Here is a 26,707-nt window from a genome sequence, read left to right as displayed (position 1 = left end):
TTTATTTGCTGCAAACTCTCTAGGTGCTGCTGAATCTTTCAGGTTCTGTACCAGGCACTTTTATACTGGGCAACTGCTTCTGACTGCTGGCTGAGACCAAAGTCTGGGCTCATGGAAAAAGGTGGAGATTCTCCAGCTAAAGATTCAGACCTAAGAGAGAAGTTGTCCTAACGCGGACCAGCTGAATTCGAGCACAGCAGAATTTGTAGTTGAGTTTCCTGTTTTTATACATTGCAATCCTTGTTGACATAAGTCAGTTTGGGTTATACTGATTTGTCCTCACTTGTATTGAAATTGGGTTTATTTGCACAATTAAAAAAAAAAGAGAGAGAGTGCTAGTTGATTAAGCTTGTTTTCAGAATATTTATTTTCTAAAAATGCTGATTTATTGATAAAATCATATCTACACTTTAATATAAGGATCTGTATAAGAGGATATGGAGCCTTCTATGTTAAGGCCGAGGCGCCCATTGCAATGCCCAGGAGGAGGTTTTACCTTTCATCCTTGTCTTATGTCATTGATTAGATACCCACAAGGGTTTCTGTACCCTTCTCTAAGAGTCTTTACACTGGCAGAGACTGACTGTTGGACTTGGTGGGACCAACTGTCTTCAAACAATTCCTGTTTCCAAGAATTCAGGTTAGGATTAAGTTGGAAGGAAATCTGCCCTTCTAGCCCTGGGGTATTCTGAATCCGTCGAAGTTCATAGCTGAGTAAATGAAAGTTGTTCACCCCATCAGCTCCATCTTCTCAGGTCTGGCTTCACTTCTGCTGCCCTTTTGCAAATTTCCCTCCTAGCACCATAGACAAGTGCTCTTCCTACCTAACGATGTCTTCTTTACAGCATAGAAATATTTTCTAATTCCTAGAACTTTCATTTTACTGCAAGGACTTGTGTTCGATCCTGCCGCTTCTATGCTAGCTGATGCTTAATGTTTCAAGTTTTGGGTAGTAATGCTGCCATTGGTAGCTTGGTTGGGCTCAATTCCTGCATTTGAAGTCCCTAAAAAGAAAACAGGAGTGATGGAGTGAAGAAATCAAGTACTTCCACTGTGTGAAAATAAAAATGACCTCTGGCTTTTAAGGATCTTTGAAACTGCTGATCTGATACTGAAGCTAAATCATACTGTAAAAGTTACTTTGTTCAGGTTCCTGCACAAGCTCTTAGACCTCCTGACTGCACCAGAGGAGGTGGGGATATTTCCAAATGGAAAATGGAAATATGGAAACATGGAAATTCAGACTTCTTCTTCCTGTAATTAAGAGTCAGGAGTATAAAGGGGAGACTAAAACAAACCCACTTGTCTTTTATGAAACAGCTGTCTGTGTGGGTGCTCTTCAACCCAAGTAGCACAGTCCTGGTCCACTTATAAAACAGCAGTCCCTCCCTGAGTGGACAGCCCAGTGTTTCATGAAAGTCTGGAAGAGGAGGGTAACAAGAGTAGCATTTGCACAGTGAAACAGTAAGGTGACAGAAAAGACTGAATGCTCTTGTGAACCTGCACTGCAGAGCCTTCCATTCCTGTGTTCATTCCTGTAGCCATGATTGTGTTTGGCTCTGTGTTCTTGATATGTCTGTATTCAGGAACTGTTGTTACTGGTGCCTCTAAGTACTTCTCTTTCCACGTGACCAGGGCTACGACTGTTCGTTACAAAGGCAGAAACCTGCGTATCAAAGCTCCCATGTGCAGGGCTTTGAAGAAACTCTGTGATCCAGATGGTGAGTAAGAGATGCTGGAACATGGGGTGTTTTAGCAGATGGTTGGAAGAATAGAGAATGAGTGGGCTTGTTGTGGTGTGCCCATCACTGGCAGGGAAATTTGGGCTATTGCACATTTGTGCTGAGCACGGATGTGTCACTGTTGTCTGTCTTGGCCTGTTTGCTTGAATAATCCCAGTGACTTCAGGACCCACCCAGTTTTCTCACTAGCGCACTAGATCAGCTCACTACTGCTTTACCCACTATACTTTCACTGTGTGTGCAGGTTAGTCCCTTTTGCCAGTGAATTAGGAGCACTATGGTGTCTAGCATTAAGCATTTTCCATCTTTCTTTACCTTCTCCCATTCAGTTATGTGTGATTTCGTTTGTTTGTTTTCCTTCTCTTCCTTGTTCCCAAGTAAGTAGAATCAGGCTGTTCAAAAGGTCTGAAATACTGTATTTTTTCAAGTTTCCAACCACCTGATTTTTGACACTGCTTGCACAGCTGGAATCTCCAGTACCGCTGCAGTGTCCAAGGATAAGAATAAACACATTGGAACAGAAGGTAATTAAGGAAGCAGGCTCCAGTGGTGAAGTTGAGCTGCTGGCTTGTCTGTAGGTGATGCTGGTGTCTGGTGGATTTTATCATGTAACTGAGCACACAGTGTTGTGACTGAGTTGTCCTTGCTTTGACCCTTTGTGCTTCATCTTCCTCAGGTGTGAGTGATGAAGAGGACCAGAAGCCAGTACGACTCCCTCTCAAGGTCCCTGTGGAGCTGCAGCCACGGAATAATCACGCGTGGGCTCGAGTGCAGAGTCTTGCCCAGAACCCCCGGCTTAGGTAGCAGAACTGATTATGCTGCTCAGATTAGAACAGGGAAATAGATGAGCAGCATCCAAGCCCCTTCCTCTTTCTTCATAGAATCAGCCAGGTTGGAAAAGACCTCCGAGATCATCGAGTCCAACCCCGCTGTGGTTCCCAGACCATGGCACTGATGCCACATCCAGTCTCACCTTAAACACCTCCAGGGAGGCTGACTCCACCCCCTCCCTGGCCAGCCCATTCCAATGGCTGGTTACTCTCTCTCTAAAAAATTTCTTCCTAATATCCAACTTAAACCTCCCCCGGCACAGCTTAAGACTGAGCCCTCTTGTCCTACTGCTGGTTCCTGGGAGAAGAGTCCAACCCCCACCTGGCTACACCCTCCTGTCAGGTAGTTGTAGAGAGTGATGAGGTCTCCCCTGAGCCTCCTCTTTTCCAGGCTCAACAACCCCAGCTCCCTCAGCCTCTCTTCTCCTTGTGCTCCAGTCCCTTCCCCAGCCTTGTTGCTCTTCTCTGGACCTGCTTCAGCACCTCAATGTCCTTCCTGAACTGATGGGCCCAGAGCTGGTCACAGCACTCCAGGGGTGGCCTCACCAGTGCTGAGTACAGGGCAAGCCTGGTCCTGCTGCCACACTGTTCCTGATACAGGCCAGGATCCACTGGCCTTCTTGGCTACCTGGGCACACTCTGGCTCATCTTCAGCTTCCTTTCAATCCAAACTCCCAGGTCCCTGGGAGTTCAGAGTTCTCTTTGATAATGCAGGTGGCCTAAATGTACTTGGTCTGAAGCCTTTGTCTGGCCACAGTGGATGATTTGTAAACATGACCTATCACACTGGGAAATGAGATTACCAGTGTTCTTTATGTCTTTTGAGTAATGAAGGAGCTTTGGAGATGAATATACTTTGTGCCACTTATTATCACAGCAGAGTGCAAAGAAGACGGAGATCGTAGCACTGGTTCCACAAAAATTTGTATTTAATGTACCACAGACAGAGAGGAGGGAAGTTGCACAGTGGTCAGAGGTGCCTGCACCAAGGCTCTGAATATTGCACCTCCACCCAGTTATATGAGCAGCATGGAAGGTATCTGTAGTTTCTGTTGCAAAAGGACTTCGATGCTGCTGTTCCAGTGTCATCAGTGGCTGTTCATCCTGGTACTTATACCTTGTCCAGAACTCATGGGGTCTGTGGTGTTGAGTGTTCTTTCAAATATGGCTCAAATACACTTCAGTGTAGTGACCAAAGATCATGATAAAAATCTCCATTCAGAAGAATGTATTAGGTTTATTTTGTGAAATGCTTTCAAAAAGTAAATGAGTGTTTTGTGCCCCTTTTTATCTTTCTTTCTGTACTTTGTGGTAGTTTTGTGCCTTGCCTACACTTTTGCAGTTCAGCTAAATCCTGCCATCTTTTCCTGTCTTCTTCCATCTGGAAAAAAACTAGTTTCTTGAATCATGACAGTCAGGTTTATCTAACAGGCTTTTAGATTGTGTGAGTTGCAGATGTGAGTTATCTAGATTTTAAAGTTGTGGGATAACATATGTTTTTGGTTTTGTTGGGTTTTTTTCTCAGAGCTTGGGAGCAGTAGGTGTGTTCTCTGTGCTAGTGTTATAGAATGCCAGTTTATTCCTTAATTCCCCTTCCAGCATTGAGGCTATGACTTGAACTGCTGCTGACATTTGTTTTGTTCCCTCCTCTGTTTCTCTCACATACAGGATGATCGTGGAGTTACATCGGAAGGTCTCCAGCCTCATTGAATTCCTGAAGCAGAAGTGGGCTCTCCATGAAGTGCGGATTGTATCCTTTTCCTGGTCGGTCTGTTCCATGTGCTGTGTGTCCTGGGAGCAGTTCCCTTCCAATTCTAAGTTCAGTTTGGTATCAGAAAAGTGAATCTACCTCATAAATTTAGAGTCTCTGCTCGGTAAAGGTAGAGGTCAGTCTCAGCATTACTAATAGAAGCTTTCATGGGAGATCCCCCAACATTCCACTTTGACCTCAACTCTTCTCTGCTTTGATCCCGTGAAAGCTAGTGAGGAATAATGAAGCTTCTGCTTCATTTCCTCAAACAGTGATCTTAGTCTGGTTCATTATTGATGGGTGACCCCCACAGAGCCTGGATAATAACTGACAATTCTGTTTCCAATTTCAGAAAAGAGTTTAAAGACAGATCTTTGCACTTTGTGCAGTTTCACCAATGAAGGCTTAAGCTTCTTGTCAAGCTGCTGTTATCTGTGCACTGTCTGAGACAAACAGCATTTGGGGTGTCCCTGCCTCTGAACTCTGATCCATGCAGTAGAAGGATTTGTGAGTTGACAGCTGTTCTGTTCTCCTCCTGACTGTTTTATTTTATCCTGTTCTTGGGCCTTTCATTCAGGCTTTTCTCTTCAATTTGCGAGCCTGGAAGAGCAGCAGTACATCACTTGAAATTTCAAAGGATCTCACGACCTGTAAGGTGGAATTTGCTGCACAGAAAGGAGAGACTGCTTTGCTGTGCGGTGACGTTGGAGTTTTTGCTTGGTTTTGTTTGGGGTATGTTGTTTGGGGGTGGGGTTTTTTTTACAATTACAGTGGGGTGTGAAGCAGAGATAAATAATTCTGTCTGCAATGGAGATTTAGTTTGTGCTTGTAGCAGGTCTTTGCTGTAGTCTTTATCACCACAAAGGACCTTATTTCTGATTATAGTGTCTTCATATCTGGGCTGAATAGAGAACACGTCCTTGATCAACTACTTTTTTTTTTTTTTTTAAACTTACAAAATAGTCTCCCAGGTGCTTGTTTGGAAGGGGCAGATGTTTGTTACATTCTTTGACACATCTTTTTAGCGTAAAACACTAGAAGAACAGCAGCTTCAAGACTCCAGAGGCTCAGAAACAAGAGGCAACTTCTCAGAGGAGAAAGTGATGCTCCATCTCTTTCCAGGAGAGAATTGTACCCTCACTCCACTGCCCGGGGTAGCCAGAGTGGTGCACTCCAAGGCTTTCTGCACTGTGCATTGGCAGGAAACGGGCAAATGCAAACAGAACACAAAAGACTCTCACTTACTCCCCCCTGCCCAAATCCTGGGCATTCAGAGCAGTCAGGGGACAGCGAGGGGACAGCTGAAATACCCGCGGGGAACAGAGGGTAAGGGTGTGGGGAGGGCAGAGAGCACTACAGAGCCCAGCAGAACCTTGCAGCCCACAGCTGAAGTTTCTGCAAGCACTGAAGATGGTGCTCCAGAGCCTGGCCAGGTGGAAGGAACAGCCTCAAATCTTGGCATCACCAATTCCATCCAGAAACCACCTTCTGGACTCCAGGATCCAGGGGGGCACCAGGAAAAGCTGAGCTTAGTGGCCTTCTGTGTGGAGGGCAGGGAGGTCCTGGCTGGTGACCAGGCAGCTGTGCTGCCCTCGTGCAGCACAGCATGTGCTTGCAGCAAGATCCCTGATGTGGAGGAGCTGTCTCTGCTCGATCCGTTCCCACGGTACATGAAGTCCTGCCAGGACCTAATTGTCCCAGAGAAATGTTCTTGCACAGACAAACTGCATGGGAAAGACACGGCTCCAGCAGCTGGTAACGCTTCCCCGGTGGCTTTTCCAAACGGGAGGAGTGCAGAGACCTCTGACTTCTGTTCCCAGCTCCTGAGAGGTGGTGTGGCTTCCCCCAGCAGTGGCTCATCCAGATGTGAAACTCAGGCCAGCCACAGCCAGGGGCAGCAGCTCGACACTTGTACCAAGGATATCACGGATGCAGTAATGGAGGATTCTCAGGAGAAACTGGGCTCCTCATTTCCACCTCCACCTCAGGGACAATCCAGTACAAAGTCTCTCAAGGACGACCCAAGCCGGCTCTCCCAACAGGTCAGAGAAGAAGGATGGAGTCTGCGAACCTCTGAGAGCCTTACACTGGCTGAAGTCTACCTCATGATGGGCAAACCGAACAAGCTGCAGCTGGAATATGACTGGCTGGCTGTCTTGGAGCCAGAAACCCAGGATGCTAGAGAGCAGACGTCCGAGTCAAGTGCTATCCCTGCGTGTCCCACCTTTCACAAGCAGAGACTCCTGAACTGCCTTCTGAAACTCATCTCTACTGAGGTCAATCCCAAACCAGTAAGTAGCTCTTGTTTGTGCTCCAGATACTGAACTCTAGTTTGATTTGGGGAATAATTTTGCCCACTTGTGTGTTCACAGTAAATCAGTTACTAACCTTGTCTAGATCTTTGGAGGTTCCTGTGTTTAAAAAAAAACCAAAAACCACAACACAACCCAGCTGGCTACAGAGTGGACTTTGCTTCAATATGCTTTTTACACTGCCTTTTAGTTTCTGGTTTGCTGTGATTCTCAGTGGTGGTTCAGTGAATATTTCATGTGACTGCTGGAAACATCAGTGGTGAGGTGAGGTGAGGCAGGTGCCTTCTGTCCTATCTTAGGTTCACAGAACCCTAGAACAGCCCAGGTTGGAAGGGAGCTTGGAAGATCATCTGGTCCAACCTTTTGTGGGAAATGGAGCCTGGTTGAGATTAATATTCTGCATGAAAACTGCAACCCTTGATTTTCAATGTTTATGTAGTTCAAATTACACTAAGTGTGAGAGTGAAAAGAATGTATTTCTTTGGAATAGCAGAGGCAATAGAACTGTGCCTGCCACAGTTGATATATGTAAAAGTTCCCAGACTCCAGGATGGCTGTTTAACAGTTCCATAAAAATACTTTCTTCCTTAGGCAGACCTTAGAGAATGAACAAACTTTTCTTCTTGTGCTTTGTAACCTGTATTTAAGATCTGCCCTGTGATACCTGGGCAGCCATTTCCACCTAGTGCAGCCCTTTGAAACTTGGTAAAACATCTTTTAAAAAGACACCAAGTTCAGTAGATCTGCTCATATGCCTGTGATGGAGATACGATGAGTTAAGATCCTATTCCAGCCCAGGATGCAAATGTATCCCTGTTCCCAAACACAGAGTTCTTTGGTCTTTCTTTGTTGGTGCAGACTTAGCCCCCATCAAAGTTCCTTTTGATCCTGATTCTGTAGACATAGAATGAAGGATTTTATAAATTTAAACCCATCTTTGTTCAGATGCAGCTCCACATATAGACTTTGTTTAAACTGCAAAGGCTTTTGGTCTGACATCTCACAGATCTGGGACACTGTCTCCTCTTTTGGCATCTACTTCTACTTCTGGTGACACAGGTGACAGCTAGACATGACATGATAAAACAATTACAGACTACAAAGAGGGACATCCCTGAGGCTTGGGGGGGAGAGAGGTAGAAGAGGGGGCAGAAAAAAACAGCATTTATGATTTGCATGTGTTTCCCTGTCACTTTTTTTAATCAAAGCAGCACAGTGCTACTGAACAATAGAGCAGCTCTATCAGATGTGTACCATATCATACATTCCAGCAAAAAGAAGGAACACACCCTTTCATTTATCAAATACCACTTTATTCTTGCTGTGTTTCAGAAGAAGACACTCTCATTGCAGCATGAATGTAACGGCACTGATATTCCGGAGGCCAGGAGGATATTTACTGCCTCACTGGAAGTACTGTAGCCATTTTAAAGTTGCATTTCATCAAATAATGACAGAAACCATAATATTTTTGCCACAGGGTATTTTAAGAGGAAGGATTGATTGTGTGCATCCCTGCTGTTTTCTCCAGATAATCTGTAACAGCCCAAACAGCCAGCTCTGCTGTGGTTTGTTCCTTAAATGAAGATCACCAGCATAAAACAAAGTGTGCCAAATGGCATTGCATTTGAGTGGAGGGGGTAATTTGAAGCCCATGATTGCACACAGAGTCCTTAAAAGGGAGTGATTTCTAGAAAACAGCTTAAACAACATAATGAAACAAATGGATAGGCCTGGAAAATTAGTGAAGCACCTTGCCATGTGCCTCTTGTTTGTGCTGTGTTACAGTGTGAAGGAGAAGGGAAGGGAGAAAATTCAAAACTCTACTTGATTAGAATTAAGAGCAAAATGTTTTTGTCCAGATGTATTTCCCACTAGAGCCCTCTGGATGGAGTTTATGAAAATTAGTTTTGCACTGAATTAAAACCAACACTTTTTTTTCTTTTTCTTTCTATCCTGGGGTTGTCCAGCATAAACTGTGTGAAGGTTGTTGAGTGTTAACCCAATTGTAACATAATTAATGATGGTGAGCTGGTGACATCTAACACTGCTGAATAGGTAGGAAGGGAATTTCAGCTGCCCCACAGCCCTGCTAGAAGGTATTGCTTAGAGTCCTGTGAGGTATCCTAGTCAGATTTTCATTTCCAAGTTCCCTGAGTAGAGTGAGTTTCACAAAACATGGTTGTACCAGCGCACAGTGTTCATTTAAGGTGCATTTGCAGACGCCCGAGATGAGCTCCGTTGCCACGTCCCCTATCAAACCTGCTCAGGAGGAGCAGTCCTTGACTCCCCCAGGGAAGGTGATTGCCATCAGCACCAGGAGCCCAGGCTGCGCACGGAATCAGTCTGCCCTTCGCAACAACAAGACTTTCTCTCCTGGTGCTGCTTCCAGCTCCTCAGGTGAGTATTCCCAAAAATCCATTTGAAGAGATCTGCCCATTACTATCTCACATGGTGATGAGAACTTCCCAGTGGTGGAACACTGGAAGAAGGACTGTTCTTACTCTCAGGAACTTCACTGTCTGAGAACATTGGTGTCTGTTAAATTTGCTTTAGAATTCAGTTCTGCTTTGAATCTCAAATAATAGTGCACATCAGTAATGCAATTCACAATCCAGAAGGACTCCCCTGAGTTGCTCTTACAGAGTGTTTGTGGGTTTTGGGAGCTGTGTCGTGGTTTAACCCCAGCCGGCTGCTCAGCCCCATGCAGCTGCTCACTCACTCCCCTCTGGTGGGATGGGAGAGAATTGGAGGAGGAGAAGTGAGGAAACTCATGGCTTGAGATAAAGGCAGTTTAATAAGAAATGCAAAAGCCACACAAGCAAAGCAAAACAAGGAATTCATTCCCCTTTCCCCTGGGCAGGCAGGTGTTCAGCCACCCCCAGAACACCTGGGCTCCATCACATGAACAGTTACTTGGGAGGGCAAACGCCATCCCTCTGAATGTCCACCCCTAACTTCTTCTTCCCCCCAGCTTTGTATGCTGAGCATGATGCCAAATGGTCTGGGATACCCCTGTGGTCAGTTGGGATCAGCTGTCCTGTCCCCTCCCATCTCCTTGTGCACCCCCAGCGCCCTCGCTGGCAGTGCTGGGTGAGGAGCAGCCGAGGCCTTGAGGCTGTGTAAGCCAGGCTCAGCAGTAACCAGATCATCCGTGAGCCATCAACACTGTTTGCAGCACAAATCCAAAACCGCCCCACTGAAGAAAATGAACTCCTTCCCAGCCCAAACCAGCACAAGCTGACGGGCACAGGGTGTGGGATCTCAGGAGAGCATCAGCTCACGGAGCAGGTGACTAAATACATGGTGTAAAGTTTGTTGATAAATAATTACTGAAAATTTCTTGTGCCATCCTGCCATTTTTGGTTTAGATTAGATATTAGGAAGAAATTCTTCCCTGTGAGGGTGGTGAGGCACTGGCACAGGTTGCCCAGAGAAGCTGTGGCTGCCCCATCCCTGGAAGTGTCCAAGGCCAGGTTGGACAGGGCTTGGACCAACCTGGGATAATAGTGGAAGGTGTCCCATGGCAGGGGGGTTAGAATTAGATTAGATTTAAGATCCCTTCCAACCTAAATCATTCTGTGATTCTGTCATTATAAGATACAGAATGATTATGAATTACCTTTTCTTTTACTAGCAGGTACAGCTGCTGTAACCTGTGAGCCCCAGCCATGAAGGCCAAGAATTTCAGTTCTGTGCTTCAGCCCAGTTGCATTGGCCACCAACTGTTTATGACTTTAGGAAAGTCTGTGAAGGTGTTAGGGTTACTGGGACCAGTTGTGATTCTTAGGCTGTCCTTTTCACACCCCTGCTGTGAGAAGCAATGGACCAGGTTAACTGGTGCTGTAAAATCTGGTTGGTGCTCTGGGTGGTTTTCATTTAAAATGACATAGCAATTTCACCTTTGTCTAAAGCTTCATTGCACTTCTAGGCAAGGTCACACTTACTTAAATATCTAGTAAAAGGCAATAATTTAATAGATCAAACAGATAAATTGCAGTTCAGTGAGATCCACAGTCTTAAAGGACTTTTTAAATCTTTTTAAGTCAGACTTGAAATAGAGTCAAACTTCCTGAGCTTGCAACATTCATTTTTATGAGATTATACTTCATGCTTCTCTAATGCCTTGAAATTTTTTTCTGAAGCATTTTAAGCAAGGATAAGGTTCATCCACTGAGGATCCTGGGCAGAAACAGCAAGAAAATAACAGTATTTGTATCTGATCCCCTAGAAACAGAGACCTGTTCTGCTGGAATAGAGCTTCTGTGATTCAAAGCCAAATATAATTGTCCATGTTAGTCTTTGATTTGCACCACTGGGTTACAAGTAGCTCTGTGCTTTAACATATTATTAGGAAGCAGGTTGCCTTTGGTGCAAAGTGGAAAACACAGACTATGTATTCCTGCTTTTGTACATATCAAAGATGCCATGTTGGCTTCAGCTGAGTGTTTTGGGAACAGAGGAGCAGTACAAGTGTGTTCAGTACAACTGTTATACCCAGTTAACTAGTTCAGCCCCTCAGCAACTCTACCTGGGCCTTGGGGATGCATTCCAGGGTGTGAAAAAGGTAACTGAGTCTGAGATCCCCACCCTGAGTTGGGTTGTTTGGTAGACAAATTGAATCCCTTGTATGAGCCCTGATAAGGGTGTTCTGAATCTAAAATAGGATTCTTTGTGGTCTGGATTGCAACCTGTAGTATACAGTAATTACTGAGCTCCCTTATATCTTCACACAGTGTTAGTAAATGCCTGCAGTAATTTGGTCAGGCAGGAGGCACAAATTTATGTGTTCCTCTGCATTTAGTTGATTTTTAGGTACATTAGCACACTGAAATTTTAACTAACCTTTGAAAAAAGAATTTAGAACAGCAGGGTGGAGGTGGCCATTTCGTCTTTTAAACAGGAGGATAATTAAAACCTGCAGGTTTATTGGTTCAGTAAATAAAGTTTGATGTTCTTCAGAACACTTCTGAACGCTTTTGCATGTCTCTGCTGTAGTGAGTAAGGAAACCCAGTGTTCTGTGTGGAAAGAGGCAGGTCCTCGTCCATGAATTACTATGGGAAAAGGGGGGTGGGGAGTGTAAATAAATCATTCATGATGTGTTTGTAATGGATCTGTGTTTGTACTATCTTCCCCTACGTAAGGAGTGGGGGATATATAGTTTGTTTACTGGGATAGGCCCTCAAGTATTCCTACAAACTGAACAGATAACAGATAAACTGGTTATCACAGTCTGTATGGGGCTGAAAACTGAGAGCTTCAATTCTAGTTACTTTAGCAGTGTAAAATGGCATTTAACCCCCTACTTCTAAGGATTTCAAAGCAAGTGAATGTTAGTGGTATCCCTGTGAAGCAGGTAAATACTGTCGGTTTGCAGGTGGGAAAACTGAAGTATGGAGAGATTCCTGTCTTGGGATCACACACAGCTGGTGGCAGAGCCAGAATCCCTAAGTCCCAGCTCTCCCTATGATCCTTCAGTTACTAAAAGTTACTTCCTTTTTTTTTTTCATTTCATCTCATTTGAATTGCTGTTAAAATCTTCTAGGTTTGAGAAGCCTCCCTAGACCTCTCTTGGTGGCTGGTCCTTCAAGTTCTGGGAGCACTGAGGCCGACAGTGGGCTCTTTGCAGTCCCTACAACCCTGCCCCCCAACAGCCGCCATGGGAAGCTGTTCCTGCCCAGCAAGGAAGCAGAGCTGACCTTCCGGCAGCACCTGGACACCATCAGTGTAAGTGAGGTGACTGAATGGAAAATGCAGCCTGAGCCAGCTTCCAGGAGGTATCGCAGGGATTTTGGGATTTTGGTGCTTCTCAGGATGCTCAAGTCTAACGTTGTATTAGCTGAGATGAGTCAGATTTGGACTATATAACTGTGCTTTGAAGTGACATTACCTGTTCAGACCCGAGTCTGAATGCCATCACACAGCCCAATGAAACTGGTTCACTCTCTAATTAAGTTGCTCCAGCAAATATATTTGCCAGGTTTAGCAAAAACTGATCCCCTTCTGATGTGCAGCTAGTTTTAACACGTATTTAAGTCAAATACAATCTCAGTAAGAACTTCATAGGAAGCTGCAGTAGTTAAGTGCCTTTTTTGGGGAGAAAGCTTTATCTCCATAAAGAAAAAATATGTTCTTGGTGGAAAATGTTCTGACTGTTGCAGAAAGGATATTGTGCTGTCTGAAATAAACCACAGTATCTTAATTAGAGTCAACTTTACTGACAAACAGAGTCTGGGGGGTATAATTTATTCTGTGTCTGGATGCTTAAAATACTTTGTAATGCATTTCCTGTTCTTGTCCAGATGCAGTCGGACTTCTTCCTGCCAAAGCCCAGGAAGTTAAGGAACAGGCACTTGCGGAAGCCGTTGGTAGTACAGGTCAGAGCAAAGTGTGAATGCCTGTTTTGCTCCCTGACTAGGTATCAGTAAGGCTACAGTGATTTGAACCTAATGAAAAATTGAATTTCCCTCATACACCCACTGGAAAAGTGAAGCTGAACATAGAAGGGAACAGACATTTTGGTCTCTGCTGTAACCAGCCACGTTACATTCGCTGAATGAGGAATATCAATAACAGCAGAAGTCCAGTGCCTGAGGTGGTTTGGTAGAATAAAAAACCCCCTGTCTGGAAGCAGGTTCTGCTGCCTGGGCCTGCTGGTACTGAAGCAGAGGCAGCGTGTCCCTGTGCTGTCCTGCGCTGGCAGTGTTGGAGCTGGCAGCCCTACTACAGCAAGATCTCCCTTTAGATACTTTTCCTGCTTCCTGCTCACTAGTGGCTGTTAAACTGTGGTGGGTATAAACCTCTGTAGTGAAATAAATCATAACACACTTTGAAAGAACAATGATCGCAGGGGAAAAAATGGCTTTTGCAAAGAGACGTATGGAAAAGGTGGCCTGTTGTCGTGGTGCTTTGGCAGCAGACAGGCACTGCCCTCCTTCAGACTGCTGTGATAACCCAGGGAAAAGGCACGTGCCACTGGGACACCATGGACAGGCAGGGAGCAAACAAGAAATCTGAAACCCACATAATGGAAACTTAGTGGAGAAAGCAAAGTTCCCAAGTGCCAATATACCATTTTGTCTCCTCTGCTCTGTATAAGAGTAGGAGACTCAGAAATTACCCCTGGACTAATTTTTTTTATCCTGGGATCTTCAGATCTGTGCAATTCCCTGTTTTTTAAGAGCTCCGAAGTACATACAGGTGTCTCATAAATTCACACTTGTTCAATTTTAAGGGAAGATCAGTTTGCACAGAGACTAGGTCCTGTCCTTAGGACCACTGCTGTAATTCTGTGAGAGATTTGAAAAATACTGCAAGTATAATCAGAGAGGAATATAGTTCTAATCAGCATTTCTCTGAGAATTTTTCATGTGGAAATTTTCTCTTGTAGTAGTTTACAGAGAAAATACATTATTCCTATCTGTAACTTCTTTATCAAGAGTACACAGACCTTATTGCTGTGTCTGCTGCATGGTAGCGATGCCATGGAAATACTCTGCTTATTCTGGATGGTCTCATGAACTTCTGTGCTTTGAAAGATGAGCATTACCCTCTGTGTGTTTAAATCTTGTTCTGGTTTATTGTTTCTCTCACATAGAGAACACTGCTCCCCAGGCCATCTGGAAATCCGTCCCAGCATGTCTGTTCCTTTTCTATCTTATCCAACTCATCCATTACAGGTGAGTCTGTGTCTCTTTTAGCACTTCTTTGGTCTGAAAAGTGACCCTTAAAACTGCATAAAGGAGTAAGCTCTAAAAAGAGGAAAATGCCCTGTCAAAACAACAGTGTCACCAGCCCACAGGATGATGGGATTGTTCTCCTGGATCATTGTTAAGCAAATCAGGCTTGTGATAGAATTTTTTTCTTCCATTTCCCAATACTGAAAGTAGGGAAGAGCAAGGAGTTCTCAACCAGGAGACAAAATTTGGAACAAATTACGTAGAAATTTTTGTTCTGCAGTGTGTAATCATTTGTCTAGATTTTATATTGGAGTTTCTCTAGTACCTGGCATACTATCTAAATTTCATACAGTATAATCAATCCACTGCCTATGTGTCCTTTTCTGCTGGTACACTCTTGAGTACAGGTGTGGTAGTACAGGTGATCCCCCATCAAAGCCAGCATGAGATTAAGGGTTGTCTTCACTGACAATATGAGAGCAGCCCCAGTAGCACAGCAGCACTTGCTGTTGCCTGTCTGTGGCAAGGCACTGGTTAGTTCACATCATATTTCAGCTCTCTTCCATCATCTCCATCACTTGCATTCCTGGGGCTTGCTGCTGCTTGGAATTTATTTGCTTCCACTGAACTGTGTTGTGCTCTGCTTTAAAGGTGTTAGATTTCATTTGCCTGAGAGGTATTAATCCTTCCCCCTAGGGAGAGGTTCATTTCGGCCAATCCAGTCCTCACTGACTAAAGCTGCTGTTTCTCGTCCAATTGTGCCCAAAGTTCTTCCAACACAGGCCACCAACCATCTGTCTAGTAAGTCATTCCAAATTCTGCAATAAAAGCCGTGCTGGTGCCCCCCAGGCAGATAACTGTCTTGCAACAGAGAGTGGGTCCCATCATTAGAATGATTAGTGAGGTGAAAACAGCGAGTGCCTCTAGGTTTTACCTAGAGGATTATTTGGGATGGAAAGACATTCAGATGTTTGAAGTGGATTTTAAAAGGTCCAGATGAGGTTGACCCTTGCAACAACTTAAGTGTTTTAAATTGAGTCTGTATGGCTGCTAGAGGCAAGGTAATGAAATAAGGTTCTCTTGTTTCTAGAGCCCCTGTAGTAACCCACAGGAAACTTCTAGAAATTGCCTAACAAAATACTTACCAATTTGCAGGACAAAAAAGCAAAAATATAGGAGGAAAGGGTGGGGGGAGAACTGGAATGTTTCTCATTTATTTTGATATACCTGGTAACAGGTTGGAACAGGACAGAAAAGTTAAACCGTTTAGCTAAAAGCAATGCTACCCTTGGTGAAGAGGAGATGCTGACCCAGCTGATCAGGTGTTCCCATTGCCACTTTTTATGTGGGTTAAGTTTTGCCTCTGGGTCATTTTAAAAAATCATCTTTTAGAGAATCACAGCAAAGTGAAGAAAAGGCTTGTAATGTGGTTTTTGGTTTTTTTTGTTTTGCACAAGGTGCTATTGACTTGGCAGCTAAAAGTGCTGGCATTATCCCTGGCAGCCCTATGCCTGTCCTGGATGCAGACGGTTTGCCAGGTGTGTCTCCGTTGTCACCAGACGCGGTGCCCACGGTGGTGACAGGGCAGGAGCCAGCAGTAGCACATCAGAACGGAAGCTCCATCACCACTGTGGAGGTCAGAGGCTCTTAAATGAGCTTTTTTCAAGTACTTAAGTGTCTTGCTCTTTCATTGTGTCAAAAAGCTGTATTATTATGACTCCTCTGTGAGCTTTCTCCTGGGGCTTGGTGGTAGACACTGCTGTCATGGCAAAGCACCCTGTGTTGTGTAGTGTGTTTTTGAGGTTGAGGGATCAAACCATCATGTCATTGAGCAGATTTCCATCCTGTAAAGTGGCTTGCAGGTGTGAGTGTTGAACTTGGCCATCCAGAAATCTGGCTTAAAAAAAAAATGGTGGCATTTCAATAGACTAATTCAGGAGGAAATCTGGCGCAAAACATGGACTTTTAGAGATGTATTTGGAATGGGAACTCTGATTTCTCCTTGCTGTTTCTTTCACTGCGACCAAGATACACCTTAGTCCATGTCAGTCCTGGTCACTTTCCCAGGGAGTTGATGGACGGTTTTAAAAGACATGAGATGTATAAAGAGGATAAACCGTGATATACCGTTGTTCCTTCCCTCCCCAGCTAGTCACTCATGTGGTTTCTGTTGTGTTCCAGGGCTCAGGCCCTGCGTGCCGGGTACCATTCATCAACCTGCCGACACGGCCTGAGCAGGAGGCAGTTCCTGATGGCTTCCAGGTACAGTGTGTGCTGAGAGAACAGTGCCGTGGAGTGGGGAATGTTCTGTGAGAACACCACTGGTATTGCTGGTTTAAACCCCACATCCCCAGGTAATCGTGCGCCACTGGCACTGTCTGGTGGGAATGAAATCCCTGGCATCTGAAGAAATTTAAAGAAATTCAGGAAAGCTGTTTAAATATGTGTGGGTGCTGTTCCCTAAAATCACAGTGAGGCTGACAGTGCCTGTCCTGTGAAGGACAAACAGGCTTTACATATCTCTTGGTGGAGCAGAGGAGTTTATGATTGCTGTGCTCTATCTATGAGTGTATTTTAGACATCACAAGGAGAGGTTTCAGCAGCTGGCAGTCCTGCTGCCTGGATGTTGCTGAAGGAGGAATATTAAGACTAAAAGCCCAATTGCAATGCCAGAATCCTGTCCAGAGGATCTCTGTTCTTTGTGCTGGATCCAGTAAGACGTAGACAGATACCTGAAGAGTAACTGTGACAGCACGTAAGTTGTGGGAGTGTTGTCATCCTGTCTCCAACCTCTCTCTTCAGTAGGATGCAGGACCTAGTGTTGGATACTTAAGCCTCAGAATACAGGCTGTTCTGTTTTCAGTGGAAGCTTTTACCACCCTTCCTGTGATACCTGCATGTGAAAAAGATCAAATTAGTTTGATTGGAGAGCATAAAGGAGAGGAAAAATTTTTATAGCACAGAAGTTAGGAAGTGAACCTGTGAGACATTTATTGGGGTAATGGGGCCTTGGGTTCTGGTTCTTGCTCTCAGGACAGCTGTGTACACTACATCAGAAAAACAAAATTGCAGTTCTGAGATGAGGTAATGAGACTCCTTAAAGATGAGTTGAGTGGGAAGTCTGGCTGTAAAGTGCGAGTAAAAAGTGAGTTATCAGTCTAAAATACCTATATACTCTTCAAGCAGTTACAGGTTTTTGCCTATACAAATACAAGTTAATACATATTTCTTAGGAACTCTCTTGTAGATTCATCAAAATTATGTTAATTTCATGATCATACAAAGATGCTTGTTTCTGTTGTGTAGGTGTTTTAAATATTCTTTGGAATGTTTTTTCAAATGATTTGGCAGGATATGGGCTGAAGCATATTTGCTCATACTTACCGATATTTTTTATGAAAATAATACAAATTTATTATATAAATAATATATTCCTCTAAATTTAGGAATATTATCTACTGGATTTTTTTTTCCTCTTAAAGTCTGGTTTTAATCTGATATTCAGGAGCTAAGCTGTGCTTTTTAGATTTCCAAGTTCTTCATAAATTTATGAACAATTAACTCTGTTTCTTGTTAACAGGGCACATCAGTCCTTTCTCTGCCAGAACTGGCCAAGACTCCTCTCCAGAATGGTCTGTCCACCCCTCCACTTCCCTCATCAGAAGCTTCCAGTACCCGGCTCTCTCCTCCCAATGTTTCTGCTCTCTTGGATATTTCCCTGCCCGGACCACCTGAAGATGTGCTTTCCCAAGGGGAACCTGCCACTCAGATCAGTGATTCCATCATTGAAATAGCCATCAGTTCTGGCCAGTACAGTAAGTCTGAGCTTAACTAAAGTCTGCCTGTCAAGTTAAAAGAAAATCCCAAATCACTGGCATCTTACATGTCAGCAGAAACTTTTCCAGAAAGCAGTTCTTGGGTTGTGGTTTTTTTGTGGGATTTTTTTTTTTTAATATCTGTTTTGCAAATAAAATTCTGTTCTTGGCCTTTATTTTCTAGCAGATATGGATGAGGGGCTTGTTGTTTTGTATTCTTTTCCTTACCAAACAAAAGTTGGTGCAGTGTCCTGTAACTGCATTGACTGAATCAGTGCCCCCTGACATTGGTTACAGGTGAAGGTGTTTCTCTCTCTCCTGCAAAGCTGAATGGCAGTGACAGTTCCAAAAGTCTTCCGTCCCCATCCGGTAGTCCTCAGCAGAACTGGATTGCATCTCCCAGCCACGATCCCCAGTGGTACCCCAATGACTCCACAGACTCCTCCCTCAGCAGCTTGTTCTGTAAGTGTCCAGATGCAGAGAAGTGCCCAAAAAGTGCTTTCCTGTAAAAAAAAAAAAAAAAAAAAAAAGGGCACTTTTTATCAGAAGTGAATCCTTTGGAAAATTGTAAACCCAGTAGGATGTTTGTAGAATTATTCCATTATGTCTTGCTTTCATTACTTCTTGCTTTCATTTCCACAGTGTTGCCCTGAATACATTTTCTTTCTCTTTGCAAGTCTGTTCCTGAAAAGATCCTGTTGCTAGATTATGACCCATACCTTGGGACAAGTTCTTTGTAGTCTGTTTGGAGCCTGACTCATCAGTTAGGGTGAGGCATTTGGGCTATTGTGCCAAAACAAAAAGATGCCCTAGGCTTTGCTGCTGGAAAAATAGACCTTGTTGTGTGCTTGGCAAGCACTGTCTCAAAGACATGAGGTCACTGGGTTTGACTGTGGTTTGGTTGTTGGTTTGGTTTTTTTTTTCATTAATATTTCATGGCACCAGTGTAATGAGTGTCCCTACTCTTAGCAGTGTGCTGATGGTGTCCATGCTGGTAACACATCATTTTTAAGAGAAGAAATGGATATCTGTCCTCCATGTCCTACTTCCTCGTCCTTCTCTTTATCCTCCCAATTGCAAACACTCAGTGCAGTGACTTACTGATGTTCCTGTTCTTTGTAGCAAGTTTCATCTCCCCGGAGAAGGGACGAAAAATGTTGCCAACTCCTGTTGGGAACACCAGTGGCACCTCCTTACTGGGACCCAGCCTGCTGGATGGGAACTCGCGGGATTCCTTTGTGTCACGGTCTCTGGCAGATGTGGCAGAGGTATGTCAGCAGACTACACTCAGAGCCTGCTTCCTCCTGCAGGGCAGTTACTGGGTACTGTCCGTCAGACCCTCCTGAGATACTTCTGAGGCAAAGGCGCTTTGACACCTGTGCTCCAGCTCAGTAAAAGAGCACTAGAGTCATAACAAAGAGATATGTAAAATGACCTGAGGGCACTCGGCATCAGAGCTGGTGTGAGAAGCTCTTGTGAGCAGATTCCTTTTGGTGGGGGAGGTCATGGTCACCTGTTGGACATATTTTTGTTTTGACAAAGAGAGATTTGGTCCTGTTCTGTATGTCCTGCTTTGTAGAGCAGGAACTGAAAGTACTAAAGGTAAGAGAAAGGTTAACAGTGATGCAGCTACAGTACAGTTGGAGGGCTGGTAGGAAAAAATAAATAAATCCAGAAGGAAGAAACAGGAGATGGCTAATACAAAGTTACCTGAGAGAATGGCAGAAGGTCCTGTGCTGCTGAGTTATTGTCTCTGTTGGCAGAGCTGTCCCTTTGTGTTGAACTCTTTTAAGGTGTAGAATGAAGCCCAGCAGTTACTAAGGCTGTGACATGCTTCAGGACAGAGCTCCCTTTCAGAGGGACAGACAGGACGAATGAGCTGCAAGGAATATTATGGAACTCAGCAAGGAAAATGCAAAGTCCTGCCCTGAGAAGGAATAATCCCACAGCAATATGGGCTGGGGACTGGCTGTTTGGGAAGCAGCTCTGCTGCCCCTGGGGATGCTGATAGACACCAGCTGAGTGTGAGCTGGGGCATCTGTGGCACCTGGGGTGATCAACAGTGTCGGGAGCTGTTTTAACAGGAGCATGGCCAGGATACTGAACAAAATGATGATTAACCCGCTCTACTCTGTAGAGTAGTAGAGTCTAATCTATCTGCTGTGAGACCATGTCTGGAATATTGTGACCAGTTTAGAGCACCCAATATAGGAGAGAGAGAGAGAGAGAGAGAGAGAGAGAGAGAGAGAGAGAGAGAGAGAGAGATAAACTGGACCAAGTTCATCAGAGGGTCACCAGCGTGATCAGGGGTCAAAGCACCAGTGATGTCTAAAGGCTTCAGGGTGGGAGTGACCCTACTTCCTGCCAGTACCTACAGTAAGGTCATCAAGGAGATGTAGCCAGGCCCTTCACAAAGTGGTGGTGGGAGGTGGGAGGAATAAGCAAAAGCTGAATTGAAAAAGGTTCAGACTACACCTAAAGAAAAGGTTTTTCACCCTGAGGATAGGCAGGCGGGAAAACGTGTTGCCCAGAGATGTTGTGCAGTGTCCACATCGATAAAGCCCCAAGTAAACTGGTCTCTCCTCATAGGTGACCCTGCTTTGAGCAAGAGGTTGAACTAGAGACCTCTTCAAGTCCCTTCCAGTCTCAAATATTCTACAATTTACAGTCATTACCTCAGTGCAACATCACATACCTTGTAACTTCTTGGGGACTTGCCCTTATGGAAGGAACATGTAATTCCTCCATTGCCCTTTGGATTTGGAAAAGGAGGTTCTGTACAGACCTTTTAACTGGGAGCTGCAGTGAACTCATGCTGATTTAGTGTGTCCTTGGCTGTTTCAGACCCTGATATTGCAGACCTTGATATTACCAGCTGCCTTTAGAAGAAAATGGGGTTAGCCTCTATGTTAGGCACACCAGAGCAGTTGTGAGAGAGGTGGGCTTGTGTGGGTCTTCAGAGAAAGCAAGTATTTAAAATGGGTTTAGTGATGGCAGAATTTTGAATGACTTTTTATTAAGTGTCCTGCAGAGTCAAGGTTTATTTACAAACACGGTTTGTAAATAAAAGAGGTAATGTCTTTAGAGCATCTAGCTGTGCACCTTAATGCTGAGGTAAGGTCCACTGAGACTATGGGTGGTTGGGTTTTTAAGAAGCTTCCATTTAGCTGTGGATAAGAGCTGTTCTCTAACTCAGCTCAGGCGAGATGAAGTGTATCTTTCATACGAGGTGAGGCTGGGAAGGAGGCTGAGAGAACCAGACTCTTCTCAGGACAAGAGGCAGCAGGCAAAATTTGAAATGTGAAATTCTACCTGAACACAAGAAAACTATTGTGAGGTGGTCAGCCACAGAAACAAAGTATCCAGAGAGTTGTGGCATCTTCATTCGTGGGGGTACTTGGCACCTGCCCAACTACATGCAGGGCAGCCGGTTCTTGAGTGAGATGGTTGGATAAGATGCTCTCAAGATGTCCTTTCCAACCTCAACAGTTCTGTGATTCTGCAAAATTTCCACTGACATGTAGGTCATCTCTTCTGTCTCTTCTAGGTGGTGGATTCCCAGCTGGCCTGCATGATGAATGAGAACAGCATAGATTACATATCCCGGTTTAATGACCTTGCCCAGGAACTGTCGATACCTGAGCCAACTCGCAGGGAGATCCTGTTTGATGGAGGAGGTGGTGGTCCCCCAATTGGGGACCTCTCTCAGTGAGGCTGTGACCAGCAGGCTGGTGCAGACTGTTTGGCTGAGCTGGAGCTTGCATCGCTGGATCTTGATGAGGGCGGGTTGGAGAGCAGCAGCTGAGGCCCAGTTGTCCCTGTCCTGTGTGCTTCTTTCTAACAGAGAAGCATTGGCTTCAAAGGTCTGAAGAAGTACTTCCAAGTCCTGGAATGTGCAATATATGGGGAACAACAAAACATGGAATAACATTACATGTGTCCCTGCATCAGTGATGTAAGATGGCAGGTTTGTGAGACAGTCCTGGACTTGTACTTTGGAATGGCCTAAGCAAATGGCTCAAGAAGGGAAGGGATTGCCACAGGCTCCCCTACATGAATTATTGTTTGAGTAGTGATCAAAATGCCGTGCTTTCGGATCTGCGTGGAAGTTGTGGAGGATGAAGGGTAGGGGTGGGTAGGGGAACCATTGTGCATCTTGAGATGTCCTAGTTGGCACTCTTCTTATCAGTCAGTCAGACTGAAGTTCTTGCACTCTGCCCAGGGCACTGCCACTCCTCGATGCTGTTCCTACAGACCGTTCTGTTTGTTTGACTGTTTGACCATTCCAGCAGGGCTCACTCCTGCTTGCCTGTTTGGTAGGGGAGCTCTGGTCCACCCTCCTCCCACACTGCATGGATCCTCTAGTTTTTAAACCCCATCACGTCACAACCATCATCACCCTGACTACACTCACATTCTTCAGCTTTGAGACTCTTCAGCACATTGCACAGTTCACCTTGTGAGTGGGGAGAGTGCTTTCCTGCTTTCCCCGAAGAACGGTTGCTTTTTAAGTCGGGAAACACTGCAAAAGAGCTTACACTAGGAAAGCTGTGTCATAATTACTCTTGGCTTTGCTGGAAACCTGTAAATATTGCCATCTTTCTTCACAAAAACTGAGGATTTACCTGGGAGAGGAAATAGGAAAGAATATTGTAATGTGTAGGAACAAATACTAGGTTAACGCTAAAGTGGTTAAGATCAGTTTTGTGTCATGAAGAGGAGAGGTGTCCAGTCCTAGCTTAATCCCTTAGTCCTTCCTTATTTCCTCCTTGCTCTGTGAATTCCAGGTGCTCTGTATACCTCGGCATCATTCTTCATTACAGTCACTCCCAGGCATGAGTGGGTCTGGCACTCCCTCTCTGAAATCCCTATGCATTTAATGTTGTGTTTTACTGTAGGAAAGACCCAGATCCTGATTGCAGTGGGTTCAACAGGATATCAGGTTACTTTCTGGAGAGCTGGTTGTCCGTCAGTTCTAGCTTTGTAACTCAGGAGACTTTTCCTATTTCCTTTCTTGCCAGTCCTGAGCGAGAATACCCTTGTTGTGCCCCTTTTTTAGCACTTGTCTGCTTCTCCAGTTAGAGAATGTCCCTTGGCTGGTTTGAGTAGCTCTGAATTTATCCAAGGGGCTGCTCTTATATAAACCTCAACTTTGTATTATTAATAAATAAACAAACCTTCTCCATCCCTTAGGCTGTTATCAGGGGTTCATTTCCCAACTTGCACTATACTTGGTGGATGTAGTTCTGCCTGCCTTTAGCTACTTGTACAAGGCATTTCTTTGACTGGGAGTCTCTTGTAACCTTGCTCATGATGCACTGACTGTGTTTGTTGTTTGCCCAGTCCCTTCACCCTGCTTTAGGCAGATGATTTTTAGCTGCTCTGGAGTTGGCCTTATGTTTTCTGTCTTTAGGAGAAAATGGAACAAGTTTTCTGATGCACTTTTTGTGTGGCCCAGAGCAACCTTCCTGTTTCACTCAGAAAGGGGTGAGATTTGGATGACATTCCAAGAGCCCACGTACCAGGTTGCTGCATTCTGCTCTGTGACACAGGAGCCACCCAGTGTGTAAACCCAGCATGAGTACAGTTGGATGTTGCCAGCAGGACACACCTCTATCACTAGCAAGGGGGAAGGTCATGACTAGAAGAAAGGAGAAGTTCATAGCTGTGGGCTGACTTCCCACCCTGACTGTAGGTCCTGTGAGACACTGAGTCCTTCTGTCATTATTTCTCCTTCATTATTCTTACAGACCCTTGTTTGATGCAATTATCAGGAAATCACATGAACCTGGAATAGGAAAAGTTGAAGGCTGCCACAAAAATGAACGCTGGGGCCTGTTTCGTTCTGAGCATTCCCCCTTGGTATGGAGAGGACACCGCCTTAATATCAAGAGTCATTCCCACTAGAAGTTCTCAGTTTTCCTTGAAGTTGATCTGTATTTTGGTCCAGGCTTTCCCAGGTTGTTTCCTCTTGGCTTTGGGTCTTTACATTACTCATGCTGATTTTCCTGTATGCTATGTCTCAAAAAATCCTTCAGATTTGCAGGACAAAAGTAGAGGGCACCTTCTGTGGCTGTGGATTACAGAATATGCAGGAGGATATGTGATGTGTTCTAATCAAGTACTGTATAAAAAGAAATATGAACTCTCATTCTTAAACTTCTAAATACCACAAGACCAGCATGAGGGTCTCCAGTGTACGTGTATCTTGACAAACTTTTTATCTTCCCTACTGATGCTGGCAGTGCAGCGGCTGTGACAGTGGATTTGGCTCTGCTGCACCTGCAGCCGAAATGGAGAGCAGAGCACTCCATCCAGATCTGGGAGGGCTTTTTTTTGTGCCACAGGGAGCTGTCAGCTCCTGCTCAGCCCACTCAGTTCCCAGAGGGGAAGGACACAATTGCAAAATGAAGGCAGCAGAAGTGGCTATTTTTGATGATGCCAGAAAACTTTAATACCTTGAACCTTTCCAAGTGGGCATGGACCACCCAGTAGTAACAGACTGGAAATGACACGGGTTGGTTCTGCACTCAGAGCGTTGGGGTTAGAAATGTGTTTGGCATCAGCCCCTTAAAAGTTGGCATTATGAAGTTCAGTTCAGAAATTGAGTTCAGAAATGAAATGCTTTGCAAACTTCAGTTTAAGAATGAAGCCCTTTTAGGACAAGTCTTACCAGGGAAAAAATTAACAATAATTGAGATCATTGTGGCAATTCTGAATTGATGCAGAATTTGTTACCCTTCCTATGTGAAAGGCCACTTAAACACATCTGTGATCCGACCAGCTCTAGATTTTAGGTGGCTGTGCTTTACAATAGTAGTCATCATCAGTTTGTGCCTGAGACAAAGTGAAAAACTGGGGGGTGTATCCACACACACACATAAGTACGTGTGTGTGTGAGGGGTGTTTTTTTGTAAAACTAAAAACTTTTTCAATTCTAATTATTTCAGCTTCTCCACCAGCAGTAAGAAAATCTGTATATGGGACAATGTCAGCTTAAGCAAAATCCAAGCAAGTGACAGTGAAATGGCCATGGGATTGTTTCTGAGGTACTGCGAGGTGGTGGAGAGTATTGTTTCCAGGGCACTGTGAGGTGGATGTTGGAGAGGACAAATGGACACTAACAGCCTCCAGGTCTAGGCTTTTCCCTCTCAGTGATTATCATCAGGCAGTTCTGAGTAGCTGATGAGGTGAATGGCAGAAGCGTCAGTGTCTGTTGTCACAGACAGGGGTTGGGTCCATCCGGTCATGCACACGCTGACTGAGGTTCTGCTGGGTGTTGCATCCTGATCATCTACACAATCCATTTTATCCCATATCACTAAATTTACTAAGCATAGGAATACTAATTGTTTTTCATATGGCATTGTTCAGCCTTTTTCTGACACCCCCCTGTATTTCTAAATTGAATTACGTGGCTTGAATCAAATCTAACCTACAAAGACATCTCATTTACCAACTGCAGAGTGGAAATTCAGTTGCATTTTGTTTTCTACACTCAGACTTCGGATGCATTTATAAGGAAAGTACTGCACTTTTTTTTAACCTTTTCAAACCTTTGAATCTGTTAATTTCACAGCAATTTGTAAATGTTAACTAAGCGAAACCTTGGCAAGCACTACGGCAATAAGTTATCATTAATTATTGAAACATGATAACTGCTTTAGAGCTTATGGTTCTGGCAGCAAAATTTAATGCTGTTTCTTTTAATAATAGTTAAGCCATATCATCTAAGGTTTCTGGCTTGTTTGAGATGTGAATTTGTTTTATAGATTATAAATATACCTATATAGTGTATGTATAAAGCAGAATGCCTGTCCTTACTGATTATTTTTTGTACCATATTGTAAATTATATTATTTATTCTTTACCAATTTTGGAAAAAGGTGTTTTGGTTATTTAATATAATATACAAAAGCTGTTAAACTTCCTCTGTTTAAATTTCCAATTCAACTTGTAAAGCTGTTTTTATTCTTGTGCATAAATACATACTAATACTTGGTCTAACTTACGTCCAGTGTGTTCCTTGCTGTTCATGCTCTCTTAGATTTTTCCATTTAACCTTTATTTACTTCATAATGGGGGAGGGGCTCAAATTTGTCTGTAAGGCCAAGCCTTCAAATGTGAAATTCTAGTTGCAGTGAAATCAGTGGCATAACTCCCATTGGCATCTCCCATCCCAGAATTTTAATGCTTCTTACCATGGGCAGAGAAGGTTTTGGTTGTTTGGGTTTTTTTGTTTGATAGCTTCCATTCTCAGTAGCATCTGCTCATGGTGAGTGTCAGAAAGGTGGCAAAGAGGACTGGCTGTCCTGAATGGCCTGTCTTGGGCCATGGGTACCAGTAACAAGGAGGAGAAAGAGAGAAAAACAAACAAACCACACCAGAAAAATCCCAACTACCACCACGAAAAAAGGTACAATAAAAGGGTAGTGTATATCTTGGGGTTTGGTTTGGGGTTTTTTTCCACTGACAGCTTCAGATAAGCAGGAACCCAGCTGTGGAAGTTGGTTTTAGGCCATCATGTTTTATAAAACCACTACCAGAAACACCTTTTTACCCCAGGACACTCAGGAAC

The 26,707-nt window shown here is 44.2% G+C and overlaps 1 protein-coding gene across 4 annotated transcripts in view; it reads left to right on the top strand.

Moving 5' to 3' along the window:
• CRAMP1 (cramped chromatin regulator homolog 1) overlaps positions 1–26,136 on the top strand; it is a 49,942-nt gene extending 23,806 nt beyond the window's left edge. For 3 of the 4 annotated variants that reach the window (XM_064672397.1, XM_064672395.1, XM_064672394.1), the window contains exons 7-21: positions 1,636–1,721; positions 2,419–2,542; positions 4,241–4,322; positions 5,348–6,613; positions 8,857–9,034; positions 12,181–12,362; positions 12,938–13,012; positions 14,233–14,314; positions 15,011–15,115; positions 15,772–15,950; positions 16,496–16,576; positions 17,895–18,129; positions 18,427–18,591; positions 19,252–19,397; positions 21,677–26,136. In XM_064672397.1, coding sequence (XP_064528467.1) covers positions 1,636–1,721; positions 2,419–2,542; positions 4,241–4,322; positions 5,348–6,613; positions 8,857–9,034; positions 12,181–12,362; positions 12,938–13,012; positions 14,233–14,314; positions 15,011–15,115; positions 15,772–15,950; positions 16,496–16,576; positions 17,895–18,129; positions 18,427–18,591; positions 19,252–19,397; positions 21,677–21,841 — 3,151 coding nt within the window. In that variant the 3' untranslated portion in view covers positions 21,842–26,136. The remainder of the gene's footprint in view (positions 1–1,635; positions 1,722–2,418; positions 2,543–4,240; positions 4,323–5,347; positions 6,614–8,856; positions 9,035–12,180; positions 12,363–12,937; positions 13,013–14,232; positions 14,315–15,010; positions 15,116–15,771; positions 15,951–16,495; positions 16,577–17,894; positions 18,130–18,426; positions 18,592–19,251; positions 19,398–21,676) is intronic. The other variant, XM_064672396.1, reaches the window with a different exon arrangement.
• The last annotated feature ends 571 nt before the right edge of the window (positions 26,137–26,707 follow it).

Source organism: Pseudopipra pipra, chromosome 16, assembly GCF_036250125.1.
Source record: "Pseudopipra pipra isolate bDixPip1 chromosome 16, bDixPip1.hap1, whole genome shotgun sequence".
Classification (NCBI taxonomy): domain Eukaryota; kingdom Metazoa; phylum Chordata; class Aves; order Passeriformes; family Pipridae; genus Pseudopipra; species Pseudopipra pipra.
This window is presented reverse-complemented; position numbering and strand designations above follow the sequence as displayed.